At 52.3% G+C, this 24,635-nt stretch overlaps 1 protein-coding gene across 3 annotated transcripts in view; it reads left to right on the plus strand.

Moving 5' to 3' along the window:
* The first annotated feature begins 435 nt into the window (after positions 1-435).
* The window catches only part of Sh3pxd2a (SH3 and PX domains 2A), a 204,057-nt gene continuing 179,857 nt past the window's right edge, over positions 436-24,635 (plus strand). For all 3 annotated transcript variants that reach the window (XM_041662211.1, XM_041662213.1, XM_041662212.1), the window contains exon 1: positions 436-925. In XM_041662211.1, coding sequence (XP_041518145.1) covers positions 854-925 — 72 coding nt within the window. In that variant the 5' untranslated portion in view covers positions 436-853. The remainder of the gene's footprint in view (positions 926-24,635) is intronic.

Below are 24,635 nucleotides of genomic sequence, written 5' to 3' on the forward strand. Positions count from 1 at the left end.
GGAAGATTTAATGCCGGTTTCTTCTACCTCCCGGTCTCCTCTTGGAACTGTAGGCTCTAACAGGCTAGTAATAAACTACTTTTCCTTAAAGAGCTCTGGAGAGATGGCAGTAGTACAAGGGACAGAAAGGTGACCACAGATCCTCTAGGAGACGGAAAGCCAGGATGGGTGCGCAATGGGCTTACTGGCCCCGAACCGTCTCCCTCCAAAGCTACCTTGAGTTTGGGTGCTGAGCAGACTAGCCCTTCCAGGCCTCGCAAGCCTGCAGCCCCTCGCCGTCGGTCCGAGCCCCTCCCCCGGCCGGGAGCCCCTCCCCGCGCTTCCCCTTGCCGCGCTCCCCTCCCTTCCCCTCCCTCCCCTTCCCTGCCCGCCCCGCCTCCGCCTTCTGCGCCCTCAGCCTCCGCCAGCGCCGAGCCCCCAGGAGCCCGAGCGCGGCCCAGGGGCGCCACCGGCCCCTCCCCGGCGCGCTGACAGCAGGCCCGGCCCCCGCCCCGTGCCCTCGCCGGCGGGGCACACCCCCAACCCTCCTCTGCGCCGCCAGTTCCCGCCGGCCCCACCGGGCGGCTGAGAGATCGAGCAGGCGAGCAGAGCAGCAAGCGCGGCGGCGCGGGAGGGAAGGGGCGCGCGGCAGGCCCACGGGAGCCGCCTGGGGCGCACGGAGCCCTCGTGCCCTCCAGGACAGTCGCATGCCCGGGAGCCGCAGTTGTGGGCGCCGGGAGCCGGGGCGGCGAACAGCGCGTGGGCCAGGGGTGGCGCGGAGCCGCGGAGACCCGGGCAACCAGAGAAGAAGCTGAAACCCGGCCGGGATGAGAAGGTGACGCCGCCGGGGGGCGCCACTCGCTTTGTGGGGAAGATGCTCGCCTACTGCGTGCAAGATGCCACCGTGGTGGACGTGGAGAAGCGGAGGAGCCCCTCCAAGCACTATGTGAGTACTGCTCCCACCAGCCCCGGTGTGGGGCTAGCCAGGGCCGGGGGTGGCCCCTCGCTTCTTCTTACTATTAAGTCCCAGAGAGTTGTGACCCCAGGGGCTGCCCTTGGCTCCAGTGTCTGTTCGCAGGGGCTGCGATCTCTAGGGAAACCTTTTCTGTCCTTCCTCCACTCCTGTGTCCCGGGTTTCTTTTTTTGGCATTGCAATTGGCAAGTGGCTGCCCTTGTCTGTTACAACGGTGAAGTCATGTGTCCGCCCGTAGCTTGGATGGATGGCAGGGGAAGCTTTCGTCAGCCTCTTGCGGAGCAGTTCCTTTGGGAAAGAGCATTTTCGCCGCGCTCCCTAGGGGCGCGGGACGCTCACGCTCACTCGGCCCGGCATGCTTTTAGTTGCTTTGACCGGAGACCCATGCTTAGCTTTCTGCCTTCCACGTTTGCTGTTCTGCCTGCACCGGCTAGGGTCTGGGGACAGAGGAAGCGTTTTGCCCCCTGCCCTCTCCACTCTTCGCTTCGAGCTTTGATTTCCTTCTTAAAGCCATTGTATCCCGCGGTGTGAGGAGAACTGTGGCTTTTCCTTTTATCCCTCCTCTGGACGTGACCCTTCGCCGGGGTCATTTCCTCGTAAGTGATGCTCTGTCTCCAGACACGAGTAGGCAAATGTGGTCTGTGGTCTTCGAGGCACGGTTGACTGCCCCGCCGCCCCTCCCCCCTCCCCCAAACTTAATGAGAAGAGGCTACGGTTGACCGGCTGGGTTTCAGGGTGTGTGACAGTACCCTTTCATCTCAGCCGGTCCTGTCTTCCAATCCTTCACACCTTTGGAAGTAAATACGGTGTCCTTGCTGCCTGAGGATGGCTTGCTGAGTTCTGCTCCTGCACTTGAAGATAGAAGAGACTTCCAGTACAGTACCCAGGGCACAGAAGATGTGGGGATAGTAGGACAGCCTCCTGTTTGCAGATTAGGCATTTAAAGGAGCATTTAGAACGCTCAAAGCATTCATTTTAACAATTAAAACAGGCTGTCGGTTGCTACCCTAGATTGCACGTTGGTCTCTGATGCGCCTTTTTGGAAGGAGGCTGGGTTTGTGGTATATTACTAGCCCGTGGCCACTCTTTCTGCCTGGATCACAGCAGACCTGAAGACAGGGTTCTCTGTAATTGACTAGTGGGGCTGGACTCAGGTTGGGGAGAAGGTAAAAGTGATGAGGCAGGGAGGCGGACCTGGGGGTGTGCGGGAGGAGCATTCCTGACACACGGGGATCCTTTCCAATCTTGTCATCTGGTGTTGAAAGCTTCTATTGCCATTACAAAAACAAAACAAAACCAAAAGCTCCTTTAAGGGCTGAGGAGGTTGCTCAGTATGAGAGCCCTTGTCTCAAGTTTGAGGCACTTCTATCCCAGTCCTACAGAAAAAGAAAACTTTTGGGGTTTTCTTGGGTCACCAGGTGGTCACCTTGCTCCAGGGTTAAGAATAGCGTCAACCTCATTTTGAGGGGCACTGTATGCTGTTTTAAGGGTTCTTTTTTCCAGCTCTCAGTTGAGGTCCTCACTGCTCTCGGCAACAGCAGTCTGCCCTGAAACCCCAGCAGGTGTTTTCCCAGCTCTGGATTTTACACTAAACAATCAGATTTTAGCTCTGAGCGACTCTGCCTGAGATTACAACGTAAGGCACACTGACAAAGCAGCGGCTAACAGGACCGAGACCTGCTATTGGCAGTATTGAAAGGCAGTCCAGGCTACTGTTTGGTCTCCTTAAAGGGCTGGCTTGCCCACTAGCTAGCTGTGTACCACTGTGCACATTCTTTAACACTCCATGAACCTTAGTTTTCCTGTTTCGAAATTTTTTAAAGTTATTTTATATATATATGAGTGTTTTGCTTGCATGCATGTTAGCTCAGCACTTGCATGAAGTACCTGCAGAAAGCCAGGATCTGGAGTTCAGACAGTTGTGAGCTGCCTTGTGGGTGCTGGAAGTTGAATGCGGGTCCCCTGGAAGACCTGCCAGCACTTGTACCTGCCGCACCATCTCTCCAGCCCTAATTTCCTCACTTTTAAAGTGAGGATAATAATAGTATTACTTCATCGGGGAGAACTAAATGACATCATCCTTGTGAAGTGCTTAGCTCAGTTCTAGGTAGTAAGCCCTCGTCAGAGAGCAGCTAACTGTTGCTGAGAGTCTGCCTAAGACAGTTTGAAAAGTAGCTATTAATGGTCTGACTGACAGGAAGGGGCCTTGGCGCTTTAAGATTGATAATAAAGCGTACTGTGTGGAAAATACAAAAGAAGTCCTGTCCACTTCCCTTGAAATGGGCCATTCCCTGCCTTTCTACAGACAGAGTGTTTCCGGGGTCATCTCCACTTCCGTGGAAGAACGGATGATGTGATTCTTGGGGCAGAGAGTGATGTCACCTGCAGATGGGATCACACAGAGTTCTAGAAAACAATGAGAGGGGTGTGTTGGGTGGCGGGGCATTGTGGAGCTGGCTGGGGCGGACAGCATATCCGGCAACCCTTTCCTTACAGATGAGGGACCAGGGAGTCAGGTGGGTCACTTACAAGGTCGTCAATCACAGTACTGCAGCTCAGTGGCCCCAAGCTGAAGATACCCAGAGTCTGGTTGAGGCTGACAAGGAAGATAGACATCACTACACATTTGGGGCACTGATGCCCGACGCAAGGATGCCCAGTAATAGAAGGCGTTCAGTAGGGCGCTGGGGCGATCACTTCCCTTTTTGACCCCTGAAGGGCCGATGTTCTGGGTAAGGCTGCCCGGGCGTGGTTAGCTGGCAGGATAAACTGCACTCAAGTCACATGTCCTGGTAAATTCTACACTGGAGAAGCATGTCCTCTTCCAACCTCCCGCCACCTAGAGTGAGTGCTCAGCCTGTGCTTTGGTGAGTGGCAGAGCTGAGGCTTTATGGGTGCTCAAGTTAGCCAGAGCTTGAGGATGAGGGAGGCTTGGGGCCCATGCAGGAGGAGCGGCTCTGGCTCCAGGACACTGGGAACACATGCGAAGGTTCCTTCAGGACACCCAGCAGAGGGTGTGCACATCTATCTCTACAAGGAGGGGGAGCTGCAGAGGTGGGGGGCATGTGGTGCTTTAGGTCTGTTTATGAAAGGCAGACAAGTAGCCTCCATCTTCCATCGTGTGCATGGTGTAGCCAGCCTTGGCTTCCTTCCTTTCTGCCAGCCCATGCCTGGGGTGGGGCTGGGAAGGGTGAGCAGCTTCTGCTGATGTCAGCCTCCCTGTCTAGGAGCAGGGCTCCTGTCCTACCCTTCACGAGCTCTTCCTCAGGAGACCTTAGGTAAACTGGCTTTGGCCTCAGACCCTGTCTTTAAGATGGCTCTGCAGATGCCAGATGCGAGGCACAGCCGCCTCCCCCGAGGGTCTTCTGACAGGGATGCGAGTTCAGAAGCGCGGAACTCTTTGCACTGACAGGTGTGTATGGGTGTGTTTAGAGCCATACGGTGGTGGAGAGAGGCTTGTTTATCCAAAGCAAAGGAGGCATTATGTCTGTTTAGATTTGGGAGGTGTCCTGCTTTCACAGTTGTTTCCTTTCCTGAGTGTTTATTTCAGACAAATACCAGTCGTGAACGCCCTGATCCTCCACAGGACTCCAGGGAATGCAAATACAGCCGGTGTCAGCAGCTACCTTCCATGGTGCCCAGCGCTAGCAGGCCTGCTCCCCAGGGAGCCTGATGGTTCATTTACTGTACCGTGTGTGCGCGCCCGCGTGCGTGTGTATGCATGTACCCATGTGTGTGCCTGTGTGTGCGTGCGCCTGCACATGTGTGTGCATGTACCCATGTGTGTGTGTGCACGCTTGCGCGGGTGTGTACATGACCCATGTGTGTGTGTGCACGCTTGCGCGTGTATGTACATGTACCCGTGTGTGTGTGTGTGTGTGCACGCTTGCGTGGGTGTGTGCATGTACCCGTGTGTGTGTGTGTGTGTGCATGCTTGCGCGGGTGTGTACATGTACCCGTGTGTGTGTGTGCACGCTTGCGCGTGTGTGTGCATGTACCCGTGTGTGTGTGTGTGCACGCTTGCGCGTGTGTGTACATGTACCATGTGTGTATGTGTGTGGGGGTGTGCGCGCACGTGTGTGTCTTTGATCATTATTAAAGATGGATCAACCAAAGCATGGTGAAATTAGCTAGTTGCTTGGAATTCCCACTTAGCTCCAGTCAGATCTAGGTTAGTTACCTCCCAAGCAGAAACCCTGGGCTTTTCTAGTCAGAGTGCTGTTAGTGAGTCCAGGCTGAGGCCTAGATGGCAGTGAGAGAGTGACCCCGGGTGGCATTAGAGGGTCGCCTTACTAGGAAGCTTGGCCATCATGAAACTGGGTTTGACTCGTCATGGAGGGAGAACTTCCTGGGAGGACAGTGTCCGTCTCCAGTGACTCCTGGAAAGCTGGATGAAAGGTGGGCCTATGCAAATAATACATTCTCCCTGCATTTAGATCATCATAGATTTTGGTTTTGGTCCCAGAGTTGTGTTTTTAGGAATTGACACCAAACTCATTCATTTCTCTGCTCTTCATTTTTATTCTCTAAACTCTGAGATTAAGGCTGCAGCCCCACAGGAGTGAGAAGTACAAGAGCCCTTTGTTAGGGCCATGCATTATGAAAGATGCGATACGGGACACATTGGGGTTCAAATCTGGCCTCTGGCACCTCCTAACTGTCCAACCAGTGACTGCGCTCAGTGTCCTCACCTGTAACCTCACAGAAGCTTCTCGTCTCCAAAGCACTCAAGGGCATCTAGGACCCATGGATGACGCTGAGGGAAAAGGCAAGACTGGACCGAAAGGAAGGCCCAGCTGTTCAGACTCTATTGGGCTGCTTGCCCCATGGAAAGCACCCAGCTTACAGGACACCCAGTAAACAGGGAGCAGCTGTTCAGACCTGGAGGGGATCCTGGCTGAGCACTGGTGCCTAGCGACAGAGTCCTAATAAGCGCAGAGGAAAAGAATGTGGGTTGGGAGAGAAGAGGTTGCTCCAGGTAAAGAGAGGGCAAGAAGGATCCTAGCCAGATGAGCCCCAGCGGTCAGCGCCGCCCATTCCCCATCTTACACACACACACACACACACACACACACACACACACACACACACGTGTATAAATGGGAACCATTTCCTCTCTGTAGAGGGAAGTGACCTAGGGGTGAATCACAGGGCTGAGGAGACTCCCTGTTCATGGAACAACCAACCACCTCCTTCAAGACCGTTAGGACAGGGAGCAGAGCCAGTTTCTCATGACTTCGTCCAGAGTTGAGCATGAGGGATTTTTGAGGGGGGCACACCAGGATTGGAGTCACTGTGTGTGGTGGCAGGCAGAGGGGAAGGGCAGGGAAGGGAAAAATAAACTCATTTGATGTCAAGTGAGCCTGGGTCCAGCTTCAGAAACACGAGCACCAGCTATTGCTTTTTCCAAAGAGCTATTCTGGGGCCATCTGAGTTAATGGGCTGTGGGGGCTGTGAATTAGCGGAGTGCTGGGGGAACTTCTGACTTAGGATTTGCCTGGCCATCCCTGGAAATTGCCTTCTAATTTCCTCGGCCTGAGTCACGGAGCGGTTAGTTTCTTGGCCAGAAAAGTCTAATGGGCAACGCTGTTCTCTTTTGCCTCCTAATTAAAGAAAATAAAGCGAAGAATAGAGTTATACATACGGTAGTCACACTTACTCATCTTGACTGCTGAGAATCCAGGAAAGGGATAATGGCTTGGGGCAGAAGCCTCGGGGACAGGAAGGACAAGGGGTGTGTGTGGGAAATGAGGTGGGGATTCTGGCTTTGGAAGTAGGTTCTGAGTGAGGGCCAATGATGTTCTCTGCCCTGACAATTGCCAAAAATAATGGAAGCTTCCAACAGAGCGGTCAGTGTTTGGACAGGCTGATCCCCAGAGTGCAGGCTGCCTCCTGCCTGGTCCGGCTGCTGTTGTCTGCAGGCACTGGAGCTGTGGGCAGGCAGATGAATGGAGAGGGTCGGGGCCTGGGCTAGTGGGCAGGCCACTGAGAGGCCTCAGATCACCTCAGGCAAGTTGCCATAGTAGCATCAGGGACTAAGCCCTGCTATATACACAGGGCTGACCGGAGTCCAGCCAGGACCTTGGGAAGCACAGTAAGCAGGGTAGGAGCTGACCTGAGGGCATCTTGTCCAGGCCTTACAACACCAGTGTGGGGCAGGGGGTGTGGTTTTGTTCCTATTTTATAGATGTGGAAATGGAAGTTATATCCTCTTAGGGCTTTTACTCAGACTATTCTGTATCACAGCCATGATTCTTATCTTGTCCCCTAACGAGTTGGTCAGTTGCCACTCAATTCCCCGTCAGAGCTGAGTCAGGGAGAAATGACAAGCAAATCCAGGCAGACTGTCCTGAGGGATAAGAGGTACTCAAGTGCTGGGACACCCAGACCTACCGCCACTCACGGCCACACCATATGGAACAGGTTACTAGTGTCCTTGTGCCTCAGTTCCCACATCTGCTAATAATGAGACAGTGTAGGTGGAGTTTCCAAGGGAGCCAGGTGAATGGAGGAGGTGGGACTTGGCAGTGATGAGGATTGGTTGGGAAAGACAAGGACGGAGATGGAACTGTGGGAAGACACCCCAGGGAGTGGGGAAAGTGATGCCTTGCAGGTGGAAAGATGCGGGGGAGATTTGCACAGAGCTTCAGATGCGTGTGGTGAGGAGAGAGGAGCCTGTGACGAAGGTCAGGGCCGAGAGCCAGGGTCCTCAGATAGCAGCCAAGGGGATTCAGAGCCCAAGGGCAGACACCTCTCCCAAGGGATGGGGACAGAATAAGCATTGGGTGGGGGTGGGGCTCAGAACTGGTTGCAGGGGGTCAGGAAGATAGGAAAGTGTAAGCACCAAGACCTGAGTTTAACCCCCAGAACCAACATGTTTAAAAAAATAGTAGGATGCACCAAGCGCTGGGGAGGTGGAGACACAGGCCCCTGGGGTTTGCTAGTTAACTAGTCTGGCCAACTTGGGGATTATTCTGAGGACAATGGTAAACTCTGGTGTAGGCAGGTGGGCTCAGCCGGTCAAGATGCCTGTTGCCAACTCTGATAGCCTAATTTTGATCTCTGGGACCCACATTGGTGGAAGGAAAAAGCTGATTTCCTGCAAGTTGTCTCTGAGTTATTTATGATACCTGAGTGTGGGCGCACGCACACACACACACACACACACACACACACACATTAAATGTAATGACTTAAAAAGCTGATGGTGTCTAAGAAACAACACTGGAGGCTGACCTCTGCCTTCCACGTTCAAGTGCATGAACACGTATGTACGAGCACACATGAAGAGAGGGAGGGAGGGGGAGGGAGGGGAAGAGAAGGCCAGCTGGCTGTAGGGTTGCTCCTGCTGACGTGGTCAGCACTAAATCCCTTTTCTAGGTCTACTTTGGAGATTTTGAGTTCGCTGGACCCCAGGCCCGCATGTTTATAGCCTTTACTCCTAGTAATCAGACCACCATAAAAGTTTACTGCACCCATGCTCTTGGGGAAATAGGGGGGCATGCAGGAGTGAGGCTATGTCAGGTCTCAACAGTCGGGGTGACAGGTCAGAGGCAGCAGCATTTCAGAGTAACACTCTCCCCCCACATTGTCCGTGGCATGAAGAAGGCAGGGCCTGCCTTCTGGTGTCTGGGGTCCTGATTCTGAAGAACTCAGTGGGAACCCAGATGGATTGTCTCTGGAGTCCCAGTGTCGTGTGGGTCTGAACTGTCCTCCACCCTTGGGAACTCAAAGTTTTATAGACGACGGTGCTTCATATGACCTCGACATTTATTTGATCCCCTACCGTAAACCTATGTATTCCAGCAGCCGGATCGTCCTAATAGAAATAACAGCTAGTGGTCAGAAAGACTTGCTTTTCTTTTAAAGACATTTCAAATGGCTTCTTTGGCAGCTTCATACATGTGGACAGTGTACTGGGATCAATTCCCCTTCCCTCCTCCGTCCTCCCCCACTCCCTGCCCATGTGCCCCTCTTTCATGTCCCCCCTTGTTTCCTCCATAACTCAGTAAGTCTAACTAGTGCTGCTCCCTAGTTCATGGATGTGGCACCGTCCATTGGCGCGTGGCCAACCTGCCAAGGGCCACACCTGTGGAAACTGACTCTGCTTCCCCAGCAGTGATGATAGTCAATAGCATCTCAGCTGGGGGTGGGATCTCAGGAGCCCCCTCCCCATCCACGTTGGAATGCTCACTGGTTTGATCTTGTTCAGGTCACCCCAGCTGTGGTTCACAGCACACCTCAACCCTTGGTGATATTCTTTCTGCCCTGTCTTTCCTGTTTCCTGAACCTTGGTGGTGATGGTGGTGTTTCTGATACTTCTGTGTGCTAAGGGGCAGTCTCCAAACAGCCTCACGGTGGAAAGCTGCTGCCAGCGGCCGGCCACACTATCTGGGTGAGGGGCGATGTGCAGGCTCAGGGAGTCCGCAGGAATCCCTGGACACCGCAGAGAACATTAAGTGCCCGGCTGAAGCACTGAGCTAGGTCTCAGGGCTCCAAAACCTACCTCGTCCCATGGAGATTGCCTAGTCTCCAGATGACAAATTTTACTCACAGAGAGGCTGGATGGCCCCAGGGACATTCACCTTGAGGCCGGGCCACTTGCCCTCTCCAGCTGTGAGACTTTGCCTGCCTCACGGCCTTCCCCTTTCAGAAGTCCATTTGCCTCTCTAGAAATGACTGCCACCTTTTGGGCCTGCCTTACAGAGGGAAGGGGCAGGTATGAGCGATGAACTCCTCAGAATGTGTGAGAGGCACCCTGATTCTCCAAGCTGTACCTTAATAAGATGACCAAAAGCTCTTCTGGATGCCTGGGGACTTTCTCAGCAAGGGTCACCTGACCGACCAGCTCTTTCCCGAGAAGATTCATACCAGAACTGTCCTGGGGACACTTTGGGTCCTCAGAGAAGATGTCTTCTAGACCACAACCTATGGGACTGCTTTCTTCTCTGCACGCCTCCAGTTGTTACCTGAGGAAGTGACACCCAGGTGGCTGAGTTAGCAAAGAGGAAACAGCTGCGCTCTCTGCCCCTCCACTGGGCTTTCTTTGGCCTTTTGCCGTCACTTCCCTTTGTCCAGTAAGGAAACCACCCTCCCCAAGCCTGGGCGGAGGTACACATGGGATGAGGCCCCAGCCTTTCCTCTGTGTGCGTTGCAGGCAGGCTGTGTGCACTAGGCCAGTGAGGGCATCTGATCCGTCCCCGGGATCCCTAAAACACGCGTGACCTTCAGCCCTGGCAGGAAATTGATCACTCTTATCAGATCTGACCACAGCTCCAGGGAGGAAGGGGTGGTGACAGTGAACTTGCATCCTAGGTGGGGTAAGGAACAGAGGGGCCGGGCTGTGGAGTGGTTTGAACCTTTGTCCTCTGTGCGGAGCCCAGTCGAGCACCGTCCACTCTCCCCTGGTCTACCCCCTCAGTCGAAGGGGATTTGGGCTTGTGTTGTACCACCGTTCCCCGTACAGCTGCCACGTCTTTGCGTTAGGCACCTCCAGGCCTCTGATTTATAATCGATGGCCTCAGGTCAGGCCTCAGAGTTGCCTTTTTGATGCCATTGACCTGCAGTTTAGAGTGCTGTTGCGTAGTAGTTTGTGAGGCATGCATTCAGGAGTGTCTGTCCCTTTCCCCAGTGCCTGGTCCCACACGGTCACTGTGTTTCACACACTTGGGCCCTCTCCAGGGCTGCTGCAGAGGTCATCAGGACTTACGCTGCCCAACACGTGGTCCTCCTGTGGGCCGTGCCCCTTGTCGGGAGCCCTGCCTCATAGTTTTGCCTACCTAGGGGTTCTGTGTGAATAGGGGTTGTCCCTATCCTTTGAAGTAGCTCCTTTGTAAACTTTCAGGGTAGGCCCAATCCTGATCCAGCTTTATTCTGTTTCCTGGTGGCTGAAACCCAAAAAGCTATTTTAAGGGACTCGCCTGTGTGGGAGAATTTCTCTGTGTGACAGCAGAGGAGGAGGCCTAACTGCCTGGCACCGGGCTGGCTGTGAGGCGCAGAGAGGGAAGCTCTCCTGAGTCCCACCTCCCAGGCAGGAGCTCCTGATGGAGAGGACACCAGCCCTTGCTGATGAGGCTGGGGCATGCCGAGATGGCTACCCCGAGGTTTCTGCTAGTTTGACCTTAGTGGGTTGGCCTTCCCATCCTTCTCATACACAGTGCTGAGATGGCTGCCCCAAGGTTTCTGCTAGCTTGACCTGGGGGTGGGGGGGTGGGGTTGGCCTACCCGTCCTTCCCACACACAGTTAAAGCCTACTATAGAACAGAGTCTGAGCTTTGCTTCCAAGTTGGGATTAATTATTTACGTTAGTCATCTCATTGGCAGCTGTGCACACCAGCTTCACTTCCCACTGTGGTGTCTGAGAAGTGGGTGCACCCACTCTAGAGAAAACGTACAGGGGAACCAAGCCCTACCAAGTGCAGCTGCTGGGCTAGGAGACCATTGTTGAGACATTGGGCATCTTGCTTCTGTCCCTGTAGTTAAGTGGTGGCAATCAAGGTTTAAACCCAGATCTCTGCAGTGATAGAGAAGAGACTTTTCTGCTGTGCCCCAGAGAGCTGGTGGAGTGCTCTGGACAACGGGTCACCACGGAGAGTGTGTCAACCCCACCCCCACCCCCCAGGTCCCCGCCTCTAGGCTGGAAACATCTACAGCATGGTCAAAACCAGCAGCATGTGGCCTTCCTCCTCTCTCTGTGCTCTTTTTGTTCTGGTCCTTAAGGCTGTCCCTTGGGGTGTTCCCAAGGGCATCTCCTCCCTACTGTGTGGCCATGGTGGGTCCTGACCAGAGTTGTCCTGGTCTCATAAAGAGAGGAGTGATGAGAAAGGAATGTCCTGCAGTGGGTGTCCGTGGCTTTGAAGATCCCCCATCTGGTAACTTCCTCGGATGCCGGGTCCCAGACAGAATTTCCGGGGTCATGGTGACACTGCAGCTCACCTGGCCCCTCTGACCACCTCCGAGCCCCTCCACTAACCCAGTGTGGTTGCAGCTGGTAGTTGAGATAAACTTCAAAAACAGTTCAGGTCCTATTTATTGTCCAGAGCCACTTTTGAGTCCAGCTGCAGGGCCTCTTTGTCTTCTGCTGAGAGATGACAGCTAGCATGGCCCTGTGGTTGGGATCAGGGAACGCTGGGCACTTTGCTTGCTCAGGTAGATCTAGGCTGTGGGAACTGGAGTAACCTCCAGAGTCTGTGGTGGCAGCGGGAGAAGGGGAAGACAAGACAACGAATGTAGGTGGGGCGATGGTAACCTCTGCCACGTGGGCTTGGGCTCGGCCTTGGACATAGTAATGAGTGGTGGGACTGGACTTTCGCATGTTTCACTTGGTTACCTTTCTTCAACTCCGTGGGCCTCAGTTTCTGTCAAAAGTTATAAAAATCATCATACCTACTTCATATGGTTGTGACTATATGCCAGGTTCTCAACCTTCCTAATGCCGTAACCTTTTACTATATAGTTCCTCAGGTTGTGGTGACCCCCAACCATAACGTTATTTTTGTTGCTGCTTCATAACTGTAATTTTGCTATGGTTATGAATCATAATGTAAATATTTGAAATGCAGGACATCTGATATGTGACCAATATGAGAGGTCATTTGTCCCCATGGGGTAGTGACCCACAGGTTGAGAACAACTGGTCAGGGCGGTGATCAGATGTCCAATAAGTATGCTATTGTTATTTCCATCATTGTTATCCCTCATGATTTTGTTCAATTTTTGTTACTTCTGGAAGCTTTCCTGACCTCACATCTTAAAATATTTCCTGTAAGGTTTTAGTTTTTTTTTTTAATGACTTGGTTGTTTGGCTCTTAGCAAGCAGCTGATGTACTCGTGGTCACTCACTCTATGGTCAGAATTTGGATATTTGCTATACTCCAGGCACTGTGAGCACAACAGGGTGAGTAAGAAGCCTGCCCTGAGGCTGGAGAGATGGCTCAGGGCTTAAGAGCACTGGCTGTTCTTTCGGAGGATCCAGGTTCAAGTCCCAGGGCCCACATGGCAGCTCACAACTGTCTGTAATTCCAGTTCCAGGGTACCTGACACCCTCATTATAGACAATGCATGTAGGCAAAACACCAATGCACATTTAAAAAAAAAAACCAAGAAGAAGCCTTGCTTTGTGCAGTTGATATTTTGGTGGGAGATGGCAAACAATATACAAATGAAGTAGATAAAAATATGTTATACGTTAGGTGGAAATAAATACTGCAGAGAAACCTAGAGCAGAATGAGACATGGAGGGAAGTCTGGCGTTGGGAGAGGATGCTGTGGGATGGCCCTCTGTGGGGTGACCTTAGGGAGGGGGGCAGGGGTGGTCCTCTGTGGGGGTGACCTTAGGGAGGGGGGCAGGGGTGGTCCTCTGTGGGCGTGACCTTAGGGAGGGGGCAAGGGTGGCCCTCTGTGGGCGTGACCTTAGGGAAGGGGCAAGGGTGGCCCTCTGTGGGCGTGACCTTAGAGAGAGGGCAGGGGTGTCCCTCTGTGGGGGTGACCTTAGGGTGGGGGGCAGGGGTGGTCCTCTGTGGGCGTGACCTTAGGGAGGGGGGCAGGGGTGGTCCTCAGTGGGCGTGACCTTAGAGAGGGGGCAGGGTGACCCTCTGTGGGGGTGACCTTAGGAAGGGGGGGCAGGAGTGGTCCTCTGTGGGCGTGACCTTAGGGAGGGGGCAGGGGTGGCCCTATGGAGAAGTGATTTTTGAAGACTTGAAAGTTGCAGCAAGGAGGCATGTGGATACTTGAGAGAGAGTAGTTGAGGGGGAGGGACCAGCAAGTGCTACAGCCCTGAGTTAGAACTGTAGCTGCCCTCCCTGAGGAAGAGAAGAAGGCTGGTTTGTTCAGAATGGAGTGTCTGGGAGAACAAGATGGAGCCTCAGCCACTCTCATCCTGAGGGTGGCGGGCTCTGTTCTGCTGTGGGGGGCTTTCTGATGGCTTGCTGAGGACTCACTCTGACCAAACACTGATTGGGGTTTGATCCTGACCCCCTAGAAAGACCCTCTGGGCAGACACAGTCTCCCTCAGCAGTGATGTGGATAAGGCCCCCGAAGTTGCACTCCCTAGAGGAGAGTTATCTGCTGAGAGCTGATCTTAAACTTCCTGTGTGTGAGGTGCTATAATGAAGGCCGGAGCAGGGGGCTTTGTTGAGCTCTGTGACCACAGCAGTCTGGCGACTTTCACACTCCTCTCAACCCTGCAGAGGCTCAGGTCACGATGGGCCCTGGATCAGTGTGGTGAACCTGTGGACGGAGGCTTCACCCTCCGGAACCCGTTCCTCTCACGGAAGCTGCTTGTTTGGATGCAAAACACACAGCCCTCCCAGTGTAGTTGTGATGTGAAGATGAACCCAGAGAACATCCGTTCTCCTCAGAATTATCACGCGAGAACCATGTCTCTCTGTTAACCCCACCATGGACTTACCTGAGAACCCAATACTACTATGATGACCAGGGAGACTGTCTTCCAGTAATAACTGTCAAGTAATAAACGTGACAACGCTGATGACGGTCGTTTGGTGTGCCGCCATTTCCTATTGAGTTCTTTCCACAGACCGGCATGGTCTTTGCTGTGCGGCCAAGGGACCAGAGGCAGGGACGGATTGATTTACCAGTGGTCACCAGCCAGGAAGAGGTAGAGTGGGCGCTAAAACCCTGCAGGGACACCAGAGTCCTCTGGGGGACCCTTGCTCCCTAGCTTCCCAGAGATTCTTACCAGTCAGCAATGCCACACTGCAGCCTAAGGCAGCTGCTGTGTAGATCTCTACTGGAAAGAGGGGCCTCACAAGCTTCAGGGGAAGAGGACAAAAGCCACAGGAGGCCAGCCCCTCTCTTCCCGAGACAGGAAAAACCATTTGTTATGGAACTCCACACTGCAGGGGGTGGCTTTGTTGTGTGAGGTTGGTGGAGGCCTGGTTAGGGTGTCTAGCGAGACACTTTTGACACCGAGGCCTAAGGAGGAAGGCCAGCAGGTGGCTGGGGCAGTGCTCTCCTGAGCAGCTGACACCTACCCTGCTCAGTTTATCTTTGGAACTAAGCAGGTCTTAACTAGTCCTCGGGCCCCAAAATAAACAGCAGCTGTTGGCCCCGCCAGTGCTACTGCCAATCTGTCAACAGCCTTAGGCTCTTGCCTAGCCTTGCCTCCTTTGGGTTCAGTACCATTGGGTTTGGAACAGTTAGCCTTGCCTACAAAGCCTGCCTATCTGCTGTGCACCGGTCTGCCCTCTCCCAGGCCAGACCACCACTCGCTGGCACCACCGCTTTCTGCCCTAGGACGAGGCTGGTGCCCGTAGGGTCCAGAGTCCAATATCAGTTCAGCTCTTGTCTTTGTCACTCACTTACCTGGGGACCTTGAGAAGGTAGTGTAATTCTGAACCTCGGCTTCCTTTGTAAAAGCAGCTAATGAAATCTCTGTCGCAGGATATTATGTCATAGTGCATGGTTTACACACGCACACACATACACACAAGCTAATGAAATCTCTGTTGCAGGATATTATGACAGTGCATGGTTTGCACACACAGACACACACACACACACACACACACACACACCAGCTTTTGTCAGGTTTTTCTCTAGAAGAGAAGGTGGTGTAGTTCCATTTTTAACGCCCAAGGTTGCTGCTCTGCGCTAGGCAAGGGGACAGAATGGCGCTGTGTTCCAGAGAGAAATGGAGCCTAGGCGTTTATGGCTTTGATCCCAGACTGCCATTTTATAGTTCAACTCGGTCATTTCTGCTGTGTGGTCTTGGGGAGTTCCTTCGTCACTCTGTGCTTCCCTTTCCTCTTCCGAAGGGGACAGACAGAACCCTGGCATGGCACTCTTGGGAAGATGAGAACAGAAGAGGAAGAAAGTGTGAAGGTGTGGTCCTGCCATCTCTGAGGAGACGCAGCAGGTGGAAGTTGGGGCCCCCTGGGCCTGATGGGGATATTCTTAGAACACTTGAGGGTCACATGGTGTCTGTGACAAAGGCGTCTTGGATGGAACCTGTGGCATGTTCTACTGGGAGTGTGACCTGCAGGAGAGGGAATGCCAGCCTTTTTTTCTAGCTGGCTGGCTGTCAGTGTTCTATCCTATCCGCTCTGTTTCCTCAGATTAATGATGACTGGGCCTCTCTGTAGGGATGCTCTGAGAATCACCAACAGTGTGAAAGCATTCCTGAGGCTCTTTGTGATAGCCAGTAGCCAGCTGTGAGGCTTGCGGAGGGCTCTACCTGGACCAGGGAAGCTTGCTCTGTCCGTGCAGATGAACCTGGGAAGGTGATTGTCATCCTTGTGGGGAGTACTTGCAGGTGATAGAAAAGTGGAGTTAGCTTGCCTTTGAGTCTGTGGCCCAACTAAGGCAGCGAACGTCTCCTATGGCAAGCAGTGGAGCTCGGACTGAAAACCTCTGAGCCTCAGGCCAGACTATCATGTGTGGAGTCTGGCCTTCTAGCTTGTCACCGAGGGCAAGAACATGATTTATGCAGGTCTTTTGCTGTAAGGGAAGGCAGCTTCTGGTGTGAGTCAGAATGTACTACGTGGACAAGATTCGGTGCAGCATTTCCAGGGGCTCATCAGGATGGGTGTAGCCAAGGCAGGCAGGAGCAGTAGTCGTGGGGCCTCCAAAATGAGGCACTCTGATTGGCTACAGACTCACTCCAGGAAAGAAACCACCGCCACCACCACCAACAACCAAAACGCCCTCAGAGATGGTCGAAGTCCAGTTTGTGCACCATAGCCAGGCTGGGAGGAACCGTGGAGGAAAGGCAGTGATGGTCCTGGCTGCAGGCCTCCTTGCCCACGAGGGGACATACATGAGGGATACACTGTGTGTTGGTTGTGAAATTCCTGTCTGCAAAAGCAGGGAATAAGTTAGATGTCATGAACCTTAAAGCTTCCTGGGATAGTGTTTGACCTGATAGGACAAACGTGTTCTTAAGATGGCAAAAGTGTCTTTGTGAGAAAAATAAAAAAGGAGTGTGTGTGTGTGTGTGTGTGTGTGTGTGCGCGCGCACACGCGCGCGCGTGTGTGTGTGTGCATGCATAGTTTGGCTATAAAGTGGTATGTATGTGTGCTGGGTGATGCGTGTGTGTACGTATTGGTGTGTATCCATGTTTATGTCCTTGTGTGTAGATGTGTGATGGAAGCCCTTGGGTCACACTGTCCGCAGGTATGTTCCTATGGTCATCTTTTCTCCCTCAGAACTCCCTGTAGTAGAGCTAAGGGTCCAATGGTCCCTTCTCTGCAGCTCCTCTTTGTGCAAGGCAGGGTAACATGGACCTCTCTTAACTGCCCTGTGCAGGTCAGAAAGCAGAGGATCAGTCATTCGAGGTAATGCAATTAGTAGGGAGAAGGGGGACTGGACCAGCCTTCACTCCTGTGTGGTCCCTTCCCCAGAAGAGGGTCCCTCTTCTGCCCACGGCACCAGACCTGGAAGCATGTTTTCTAACTGAATCAGGGAAGCAGTATGACCTAAGAGCAGAAGAGGATTCTTGGAGGGGCCGGAAGATGATATTTGGTTAGTGTGAGCTCTGGGCAGGCGGTAGTGGGGCCTCTGAGGTGGCCTCGCTGTTCTCCCTGTCAGAGCTCTTGCTAGAGAAGCCCACAAAAATTTCAGACCCAGGTGAGACTCAGCCAGGGCATTCTGGCCTTTAGTCTGGGCTTAGGTACCCTCAAGAGACCTTCTCGGACCAGCCTGCCTGATGACTCCAGACAACTCCTTGGAAGAAGCAGTCCATGCTTGTCCCCAAGACTTCTCAAAGGTCACTTCTGTTCTCCTTCACCCCGCTCTGCATTCAGCATGAGCCAAGGCTAGCCCTAGAAAGTAGGGGACTAACCCACGACAGTCTGAACAGTGCAAATTTTCAAAAAGTCAACCTGTGATAAGAGACCAGTCTGGGTACTATGAGAGAGTATGTGATGATACCTGTTGGGCCTGTGTTGAGTCAGTTTAGATTGGGACACGGTGACATAGTGCCCTGGTCGTGAGTAGCAGGGCTCCTGAGGTGAGAGACGGTAACCAGCCATGGGATTTAAGACAAATCGTTTACCCCCCCTTCCCCCGAATCTCAGTTTCTTCCTCCATAAAATGGGGCTAAAATCACAGGTCCCATCAGGCGAAAGTGGTGCACACCTTTAATCCCAGCACTCAGGAGGAGGGGCAGGCAGATATCTGAGTTCGAGGCCAGCCTGTTCTACAGAGTGAGTTCCAGGACAGTCAGTGCTACACAGAGACAACAAAACAACAAACCACAGTCCCATAGATGGAGTTGGCAGGTGGCTTAGAAATATATCAGTGGCACCGTGGTGGGTATGATGGTACATGGCACATGCCTGTAATCTCAGTACCTGGGTGGCAGAGCAAACAGGATCAGGAGTTCACTGCCAGCTTTAGCTGCCTGTAATATGTTAGTGTATTTGTCAACTTGACACAGCAACAGTCACCCGGGAAGAGGGACTCTCAATTGGAAAAGTACTTCCTCCCTCAGATTGGCCTGTGGGCAAGTCTGTTCGAGCATTTTCTTGATTAATGATTCATGTGGAAGGGCCCAGCCCTCTATGGGTGGTACTAACTCTAGCAGGGGGGAAGGAAAGAGAGAACGAATCAATGGCCGAACACAGTAGACAGCAGGTGCCCGTGTCTCACTGAGCTGGGAGCCATGGCAAAGGTTAGCCCATGTCAGTGTTAGCCATCCCCAGCCTAGCCCAGCTTTGAGACCAGCTTGCTTGAGATATAATTCCTCTAATGCACAACCGGCCCATGAAATCTGTACAGCTCAGTAATTTATAATAGTCTCAGTGTCACATAACTGCACTGTGATAATCAGTTGCAGAATATGTCATGATATCTACCCTGCCCCCATCAGTCCCCAGCCTCTGGCAACTGTTAACACACTTTCTGTCTTTGGACTGGTGTCTTCTAGACATCACATATAAAAACAGCCATCCGTCACATGGTCTTTTATGACTGGCTTTCATTAGGAAATACTTTCATCCGTGTCACCTCTTTGGATGGCTTGCTGGGGGTGCCTGATCCGTTTCTTGGGGCACAGATCATAGTGATGACTCTAGCCGTCCTGGCCCTTGGTTAGACACAGGCCACACCAGTGCCAGCACTCCCTACCCTGCGAAGCCTTGTCCCTTCCTCAGCCACCGAAGCCACTCCAAAGCTTGGGTCCTTCCTGAAATGCAGGTCCTGCTTAGCAGCTATTTTATTCCCAGTACTTCCTCTAGCCCAGTCAGAGTTGGTGGGGGATGTGGGGGCGGTGAGGGGGGAGGGGAGAACCGCACAAAGCCTCCACTGATCTGTCCCCCCAGGGACCTTCTTTCCGGTAGGGTGTAGGGAAAGAGACAGGAAAGCATCTTTATTTGTTTTTAATATTGCCCAGCTCTCCAGACCCCTTTGCTAAGTTCTGGTCAAAATCTCAATGTTTTCTCTTCCCTTGAGACGCTGTTATGGGACATGGGACTTCTCTCTTGGGGCAGCTGACGGGGAAGTCCACAAGTGCTTTGGATTTCTCCAGTGTGAAGTTGGGCTGTTTGTTTTCCCTCTAGCTGGAGCGGGGCCAGCACAGAGCTGGCATATCCTTTAGGAGGCATTCAGCTGCAGTAACAGCCCTGGCAGGACCCCCTTCAGCATATGGAAGCACGTCATCTCGCCTGCCTTGCAGTTCATAAGTGGTCCCCAGATCTCTGTGAGGAGCTGGGAAGAAGTGTTGCATTGGGGCTGGTCTGCTCTGACCCTGGGACACCTTAGTGCCTGGCTTGGGAGTAGAACCTAGCTTTGAAGTTCTGATCACGCTTGCCAGGAGACTCTGCCCTGCCTTCTACACCCTAAACTCTCTGCTCCCATTTCATACCCTTCCCCCCTCTTTCTGGGTGATGTGGCAGCCTAGCTTCTTCAGGACTTCCCTGCAGATCAGGGCAAGCACTTTCAATTACGTGCCTCTCCCACCCCTTCCACCCCCACCCATCCTTTTCCCCACCCCAATCTGTACTTGTGCTGTTTCCACTCTCTGGAGTGTGAGCTTTACCTGCCCTGTCCCTTTAAGACACAGTTTGAATGTCTCTTCCAGAGTTCTCCCAAGTACACGGGCTTGCTTCCTCCACATGTGTGAGGCATTTGTACCAGGCACCATATGAAGAGAGGACGGACAGTGTCCTACACTTAAGTCCCAGGCTAATGACACAAAGTTCTTCTAGGACAAGGGCTTTGCTAACCCTTGAGCAGAACACTTGTCAATATTTGCCGACCCTGCCTGACTCGTGGCCCTGCCTGATGTGTTTGTTGGTCACATGCTGGGTTTCCCAACTTCAGGTGCAGCTAGATAAATTAATCTCATTTTACAGGGTTTTTTTTTTTTGCATATTATGGTCATTACAGAACCCTCATCCTTTATATCTTTCCTTTTAACTTGGCCCCTCCTCCTCGCTCCTTCCTCTTCAGTGTCTACACTAATTTGTTTAATCTAAACCCGTGTATCCCTAGAAAACGGGCTGTGTGGTTTCCGTAAGTGATATTTGTAGGATGGATTCTGTTTTGTCACTTCCTCTTTTAGCCGATGCGATACCCGTAAGATCTTTTTGCAGTTTCTTGTCTGCTTTGTTGCTTTTGACGGCTTCATAGCATTCTGCACCCGTATGCCCCACGTTTCACATGCTCTCCCCTTGATGGACACTTGGGTTGCCTCCAAGGCTCTCTAATGCAAATATTATAGTGGCAAGCATCGATGCACACTCTGCAAACTCCACAGACTTCCCCAGAATGTAGACCGAGGGGTAAGATTGCTGCCAAGTGACTGAGTGTAGCACCGCTGTGGTCCCTTACGGATGGCTGCACCAGGTATGTATAAGGCTCCCTCCTCCTATATGCTCACCTTCTTAGTAATTGCCCAAAGACCCAGCAGACTGTTGGCGGTCCTTCCCGCAAACCAGTCCACCCTCTGTGGAGGAGATAGTAAACCCTAATCTCTTCCTCTCGTTCCTTCCCAGCCCATCTCCCTTGCCTGCAATGAAAGTCCTTTTTATAATTTTCCACCCAGGTCTCACTAATGGGACCAGAAACCCAAAACCTTCCATTATCGGAAGAACACAGCCAGCTTTTCAAAACTAAACCTCCTTTGTTTTCTCCCTTAATCTGAACTAAGCCCTTCTTATCTCCTTTCTCCGCTGCCTTGGCTGGGAGCCTCTCTGCCTGTTTCTTCCGACTGTGAGGTGCTGCTCCACCTGACTTTGCAGTGCTAAGCCTGCGACTCCAGCCCTCCCTGAGAGCACCACCGCCTCAGAAGCCGGGTTTGGCATTTAACCCTGTTTGAATTGTGATCTTGCTTGCAGGTGGAAATCAACTGGGTTTACTTGCTGGGGTAATTACGGGAAATTAGTAGAATGCTACTGATGAGTGCAACCTCTGGCCTGAACCAGATTCTCAGTCTTAACTGGCCTGTGTGACATCTGATGTCATTCAAATGGACTATTATTGGTCTTGGTTTTTGTGTCCTTGTTTTTTTTTTTAATTTTAAATAATAAAATAAATTTAAATTAAATTTAAAAGAGTATTTATGTTTATTTTTAAAAGATTTATTTTTATATGTATGAGTATTTTGCCTGCATATATGTTTGTGTACTGTGTGCATGCCTGGTAGCCCAGGAGGCCAGAAGAAGGCATCGGAACCTCTGGAACTGGGATTAGAGATGGCTGTGAGCCACTCATATGGGTGCTGGAACCAAATCTGGGTCCTCTACTACAAAAGCAGCAAGCAGCCTTACCCCCTGAGCCATCTCTCCAGCCCTTTGATGGACTGACATTATATGTGTGTGTCTGTGTGAATGTGTGCTGCGTATTTTGAGGCGAGGATTCGTATCTCCTAGGGCTGGAGTTACAGGTGGTTGTGAGCCAAGGACATGAGTGCTGGGTACCTTGCTCAGGTCCTCTGGAAGAGCAGCAAGTGTTCTTAACCACTGAGCCACCTCTCTGGCTCCTGTCCTTGGTTTTATTTTGCTGCATCTCAGCAAGGCTTAAACATGATGTTGGTGCTGGTGTTATGTGCCTATTATGTGTTTGTCCGAATTCTCCAATTACACCGTGAGCTGTGGACAGGCAGCATTAGAGCCTCCTCCCGCCTTGCCCTGTCTATCCCCCACCCCCCACCTTGCTTCACAGAGCTTTTCACTTAGCAGACGCTCAGTAAATACTTGCTGGGTGGTTGACACAGATTGCATGTTATCCATCATCTTCAAAGGCTAGAACCAGACCGTTAAAAAAAAAATAAACAAAATCTTTCTTTTAAAAAGAGGCGTTACCTCCTGCCCTTCTCTTACAAATGTTCGTTTTAGTTTCATTTATTGCTTTTTGGGGTAGGGAGTCTTAGGAGAGTGACTCAGAAAGCCCCTTTAATTTAAGAGAGACGTCATAAATCACACCCATTAAGAAGGGATCAGATGCCTGCGTGTGTCCTATAAGTGGGTTAGGAGCACACACTGGAGATGGCTCATCTGTTTGTCCCCCACCCATCTGCAGGGCTGGCCTTCTCTGGCAGTGTGTGGTATCTTGCTGATCGCCTTTCAATAAACAGTCCCTTGAAAACCTACATGAAGAAAAAAGTGCTGTCTATGTATTGTATCAGGAAAACTAAATATTATGGCAAAGGCCAAATATTTCCACCGTGTTAAGAAAATAAGAGTCTGGCTGCATGGAACTTCCTTCTCAGTGGGCAAGAGACCCATGGAGACTTCAAAGAGGGAGAAGCTGTTAGGACAGCCAGGGTAGAGGCTCCATTAAAGAAGAGGGGTGTGTGGGGGGGGGCATCCTACATGTGACTGCAGAAGCTGTGACATTATTTCTCACCTGTGAAATTATCTCTACTTGCTCACGCAGTGGTCCGCTCGTGACTCAGGCTGGGGGTGACTTTAGGAGGAGGGGACAGGAAGCCAGAATAGAAGTGATCTTTTTCTGCCAACACCCAAAAGGCAGATTTACACACAGAAGAGCCGCGTATCTGCCTCTGAGAGGAAGATGGACCCTTGATAAAGCTGATGGCTCTAGAAGAACCCTAGCATGTGGGGTGGAAGGGCCCTGCCCTTGAAGTGGACTGTCTGAGGGGTTCCTCTGCCCTTTCCACCCACCTCACCAACACGCTCAGCAGGTGGAGGTGGCCTGCCTTTCACTGGAGAGAGACCTAAAATCATTTTGCTTTTACTAAAACTTCAGGCTAGGTTGTCTGCGGGCCTTCCCCAGGGAAGGGATGCTTCAGAGTTCTTTGCTGCTGGCCTGCCTGTTTTAACGGGCTGGGGGAAGCTGTTTGAGGAGAGGCCTTAAACTCACTCACCAGACCTGAAATGTGAGAACATTGTCCTGAGTCATAGAGAAGAGCTCCCAGGTAGAGAGAATAGGCTCCTGTTCTGCAGGGCGGTTGAGGGCCTGGCACTTGCTTGCTACTTTTCTCCTAAGCAAGATCATTCCCTCCTGCCAGCCCTGGCGAGGTGCGCATCAGCTCTGCCACCCAGAATGCACAGTAGAGGATTATTGCATTGCATCTCGTGACAAGGACTTCCCTCCTCCTCACTCCCAGAGGATGTGCCAGTGCCCTGTGATGCCCTGTGATGCCGTATAGGGATGACAGCCATGGTCTTCATCCCTGAGCTAACACGGACACCTCCACCTTTACGGAGCCCCCCATGAGCCGTGACTTACTGCCCATGGGGGTAGTCCCCATAGTCAGATAGATGAGAAGCGGCAGAGCAAGAATTCAGGCCTAGGTCCTGTGATATTTTAGCATTCTGTGCAGGATCCAGTCAGCCATCCTGCCCTGCCTTCGGCACCACCCTCTGCACCTACACCTCTTCTTCCTCCTTTTATGAAAATATGTATTTATTTTTATGTGCATGGGTGTTTGGCTGGCATGTATGTCTGTGCACAACATGCATACAATGCCCAAATGGGCCAGAAGAGGGCGTAAGAACCCCTGGAACTGATGTTATAGTTGGTTGTGAGTTTCCATGTAGGTGCTGGGAATCAAACCTGGGTCCTCTGGTGAGCAGCCTATGCTCCTAACTGCTGAACCATCTCTCCAGCACTGCCTTCTTATACCCCAGTCTTAGCTGTAAAGAGAATACCACCTCCCAGGGACAAATAATTTACTGGGTCCAGGAGAACTAAGTACCACAAATTCTGAGAGGATTCTGGAGAGGGCTGGCGGAAGTGGCGTGCACTGAGCTTGCCGTGCGCCCACTGTCCAGCTGTAAGCTGTGTGCCTTGGGTGTGTCGTCTGCTCATTCTCGCAGCGCTCCATGAGATTTGTTTTATAAATACAGGACCAAGACTCAGAGGTTATGTCATTTTCTCAGCCCTATACAGCTCAGGGGCGGTGGAGCTGGGCCTTCCCAGTGCCAAAACGCATTCTCTTGGTGTGAGACCATGACAGATGATCTTACCAGAGTGGTCAGGGAGGGAAGGCCCTGAGGAGTGGAGGGAAGGGAGATTGGAAGGAGCCAGCCTTTCCGGCTGGGGGAAGAAGTGAGGGTCTAGGGAAGAACAGGAACTCTGTCAAAATGGGACCAGTCTGTCGCTATCCCAGACACAGGGCCTTGGTGCCACAACTGATGACTTGGATGAGGTTTTCTTGGCTCTGAGGAAGTGACATCACCTGCCTGCTCAGCCCCATGCTGACTCCTTGACTAACTGATTAGCTGTGGTCATGGTGATGGGTATGACCCTGTCAGG

This window comes from Microtus oregoni, unplaced genomic scaffold, assembly GCF_018167655.1.
Source record: "Microtus oregoni isolate MIOR12 unplaced genomic scaffold, Mior012 000012F_ref0000307, whole genome shotgun sequence".
In the NCBI taxonomy this organism is placed as follows: domain Eukaryota; kingdom Metazoa; phylum Chordata; class Mammalia; order Rodentia; family Cricetidae; genus Microtus; species Microtus oregoni.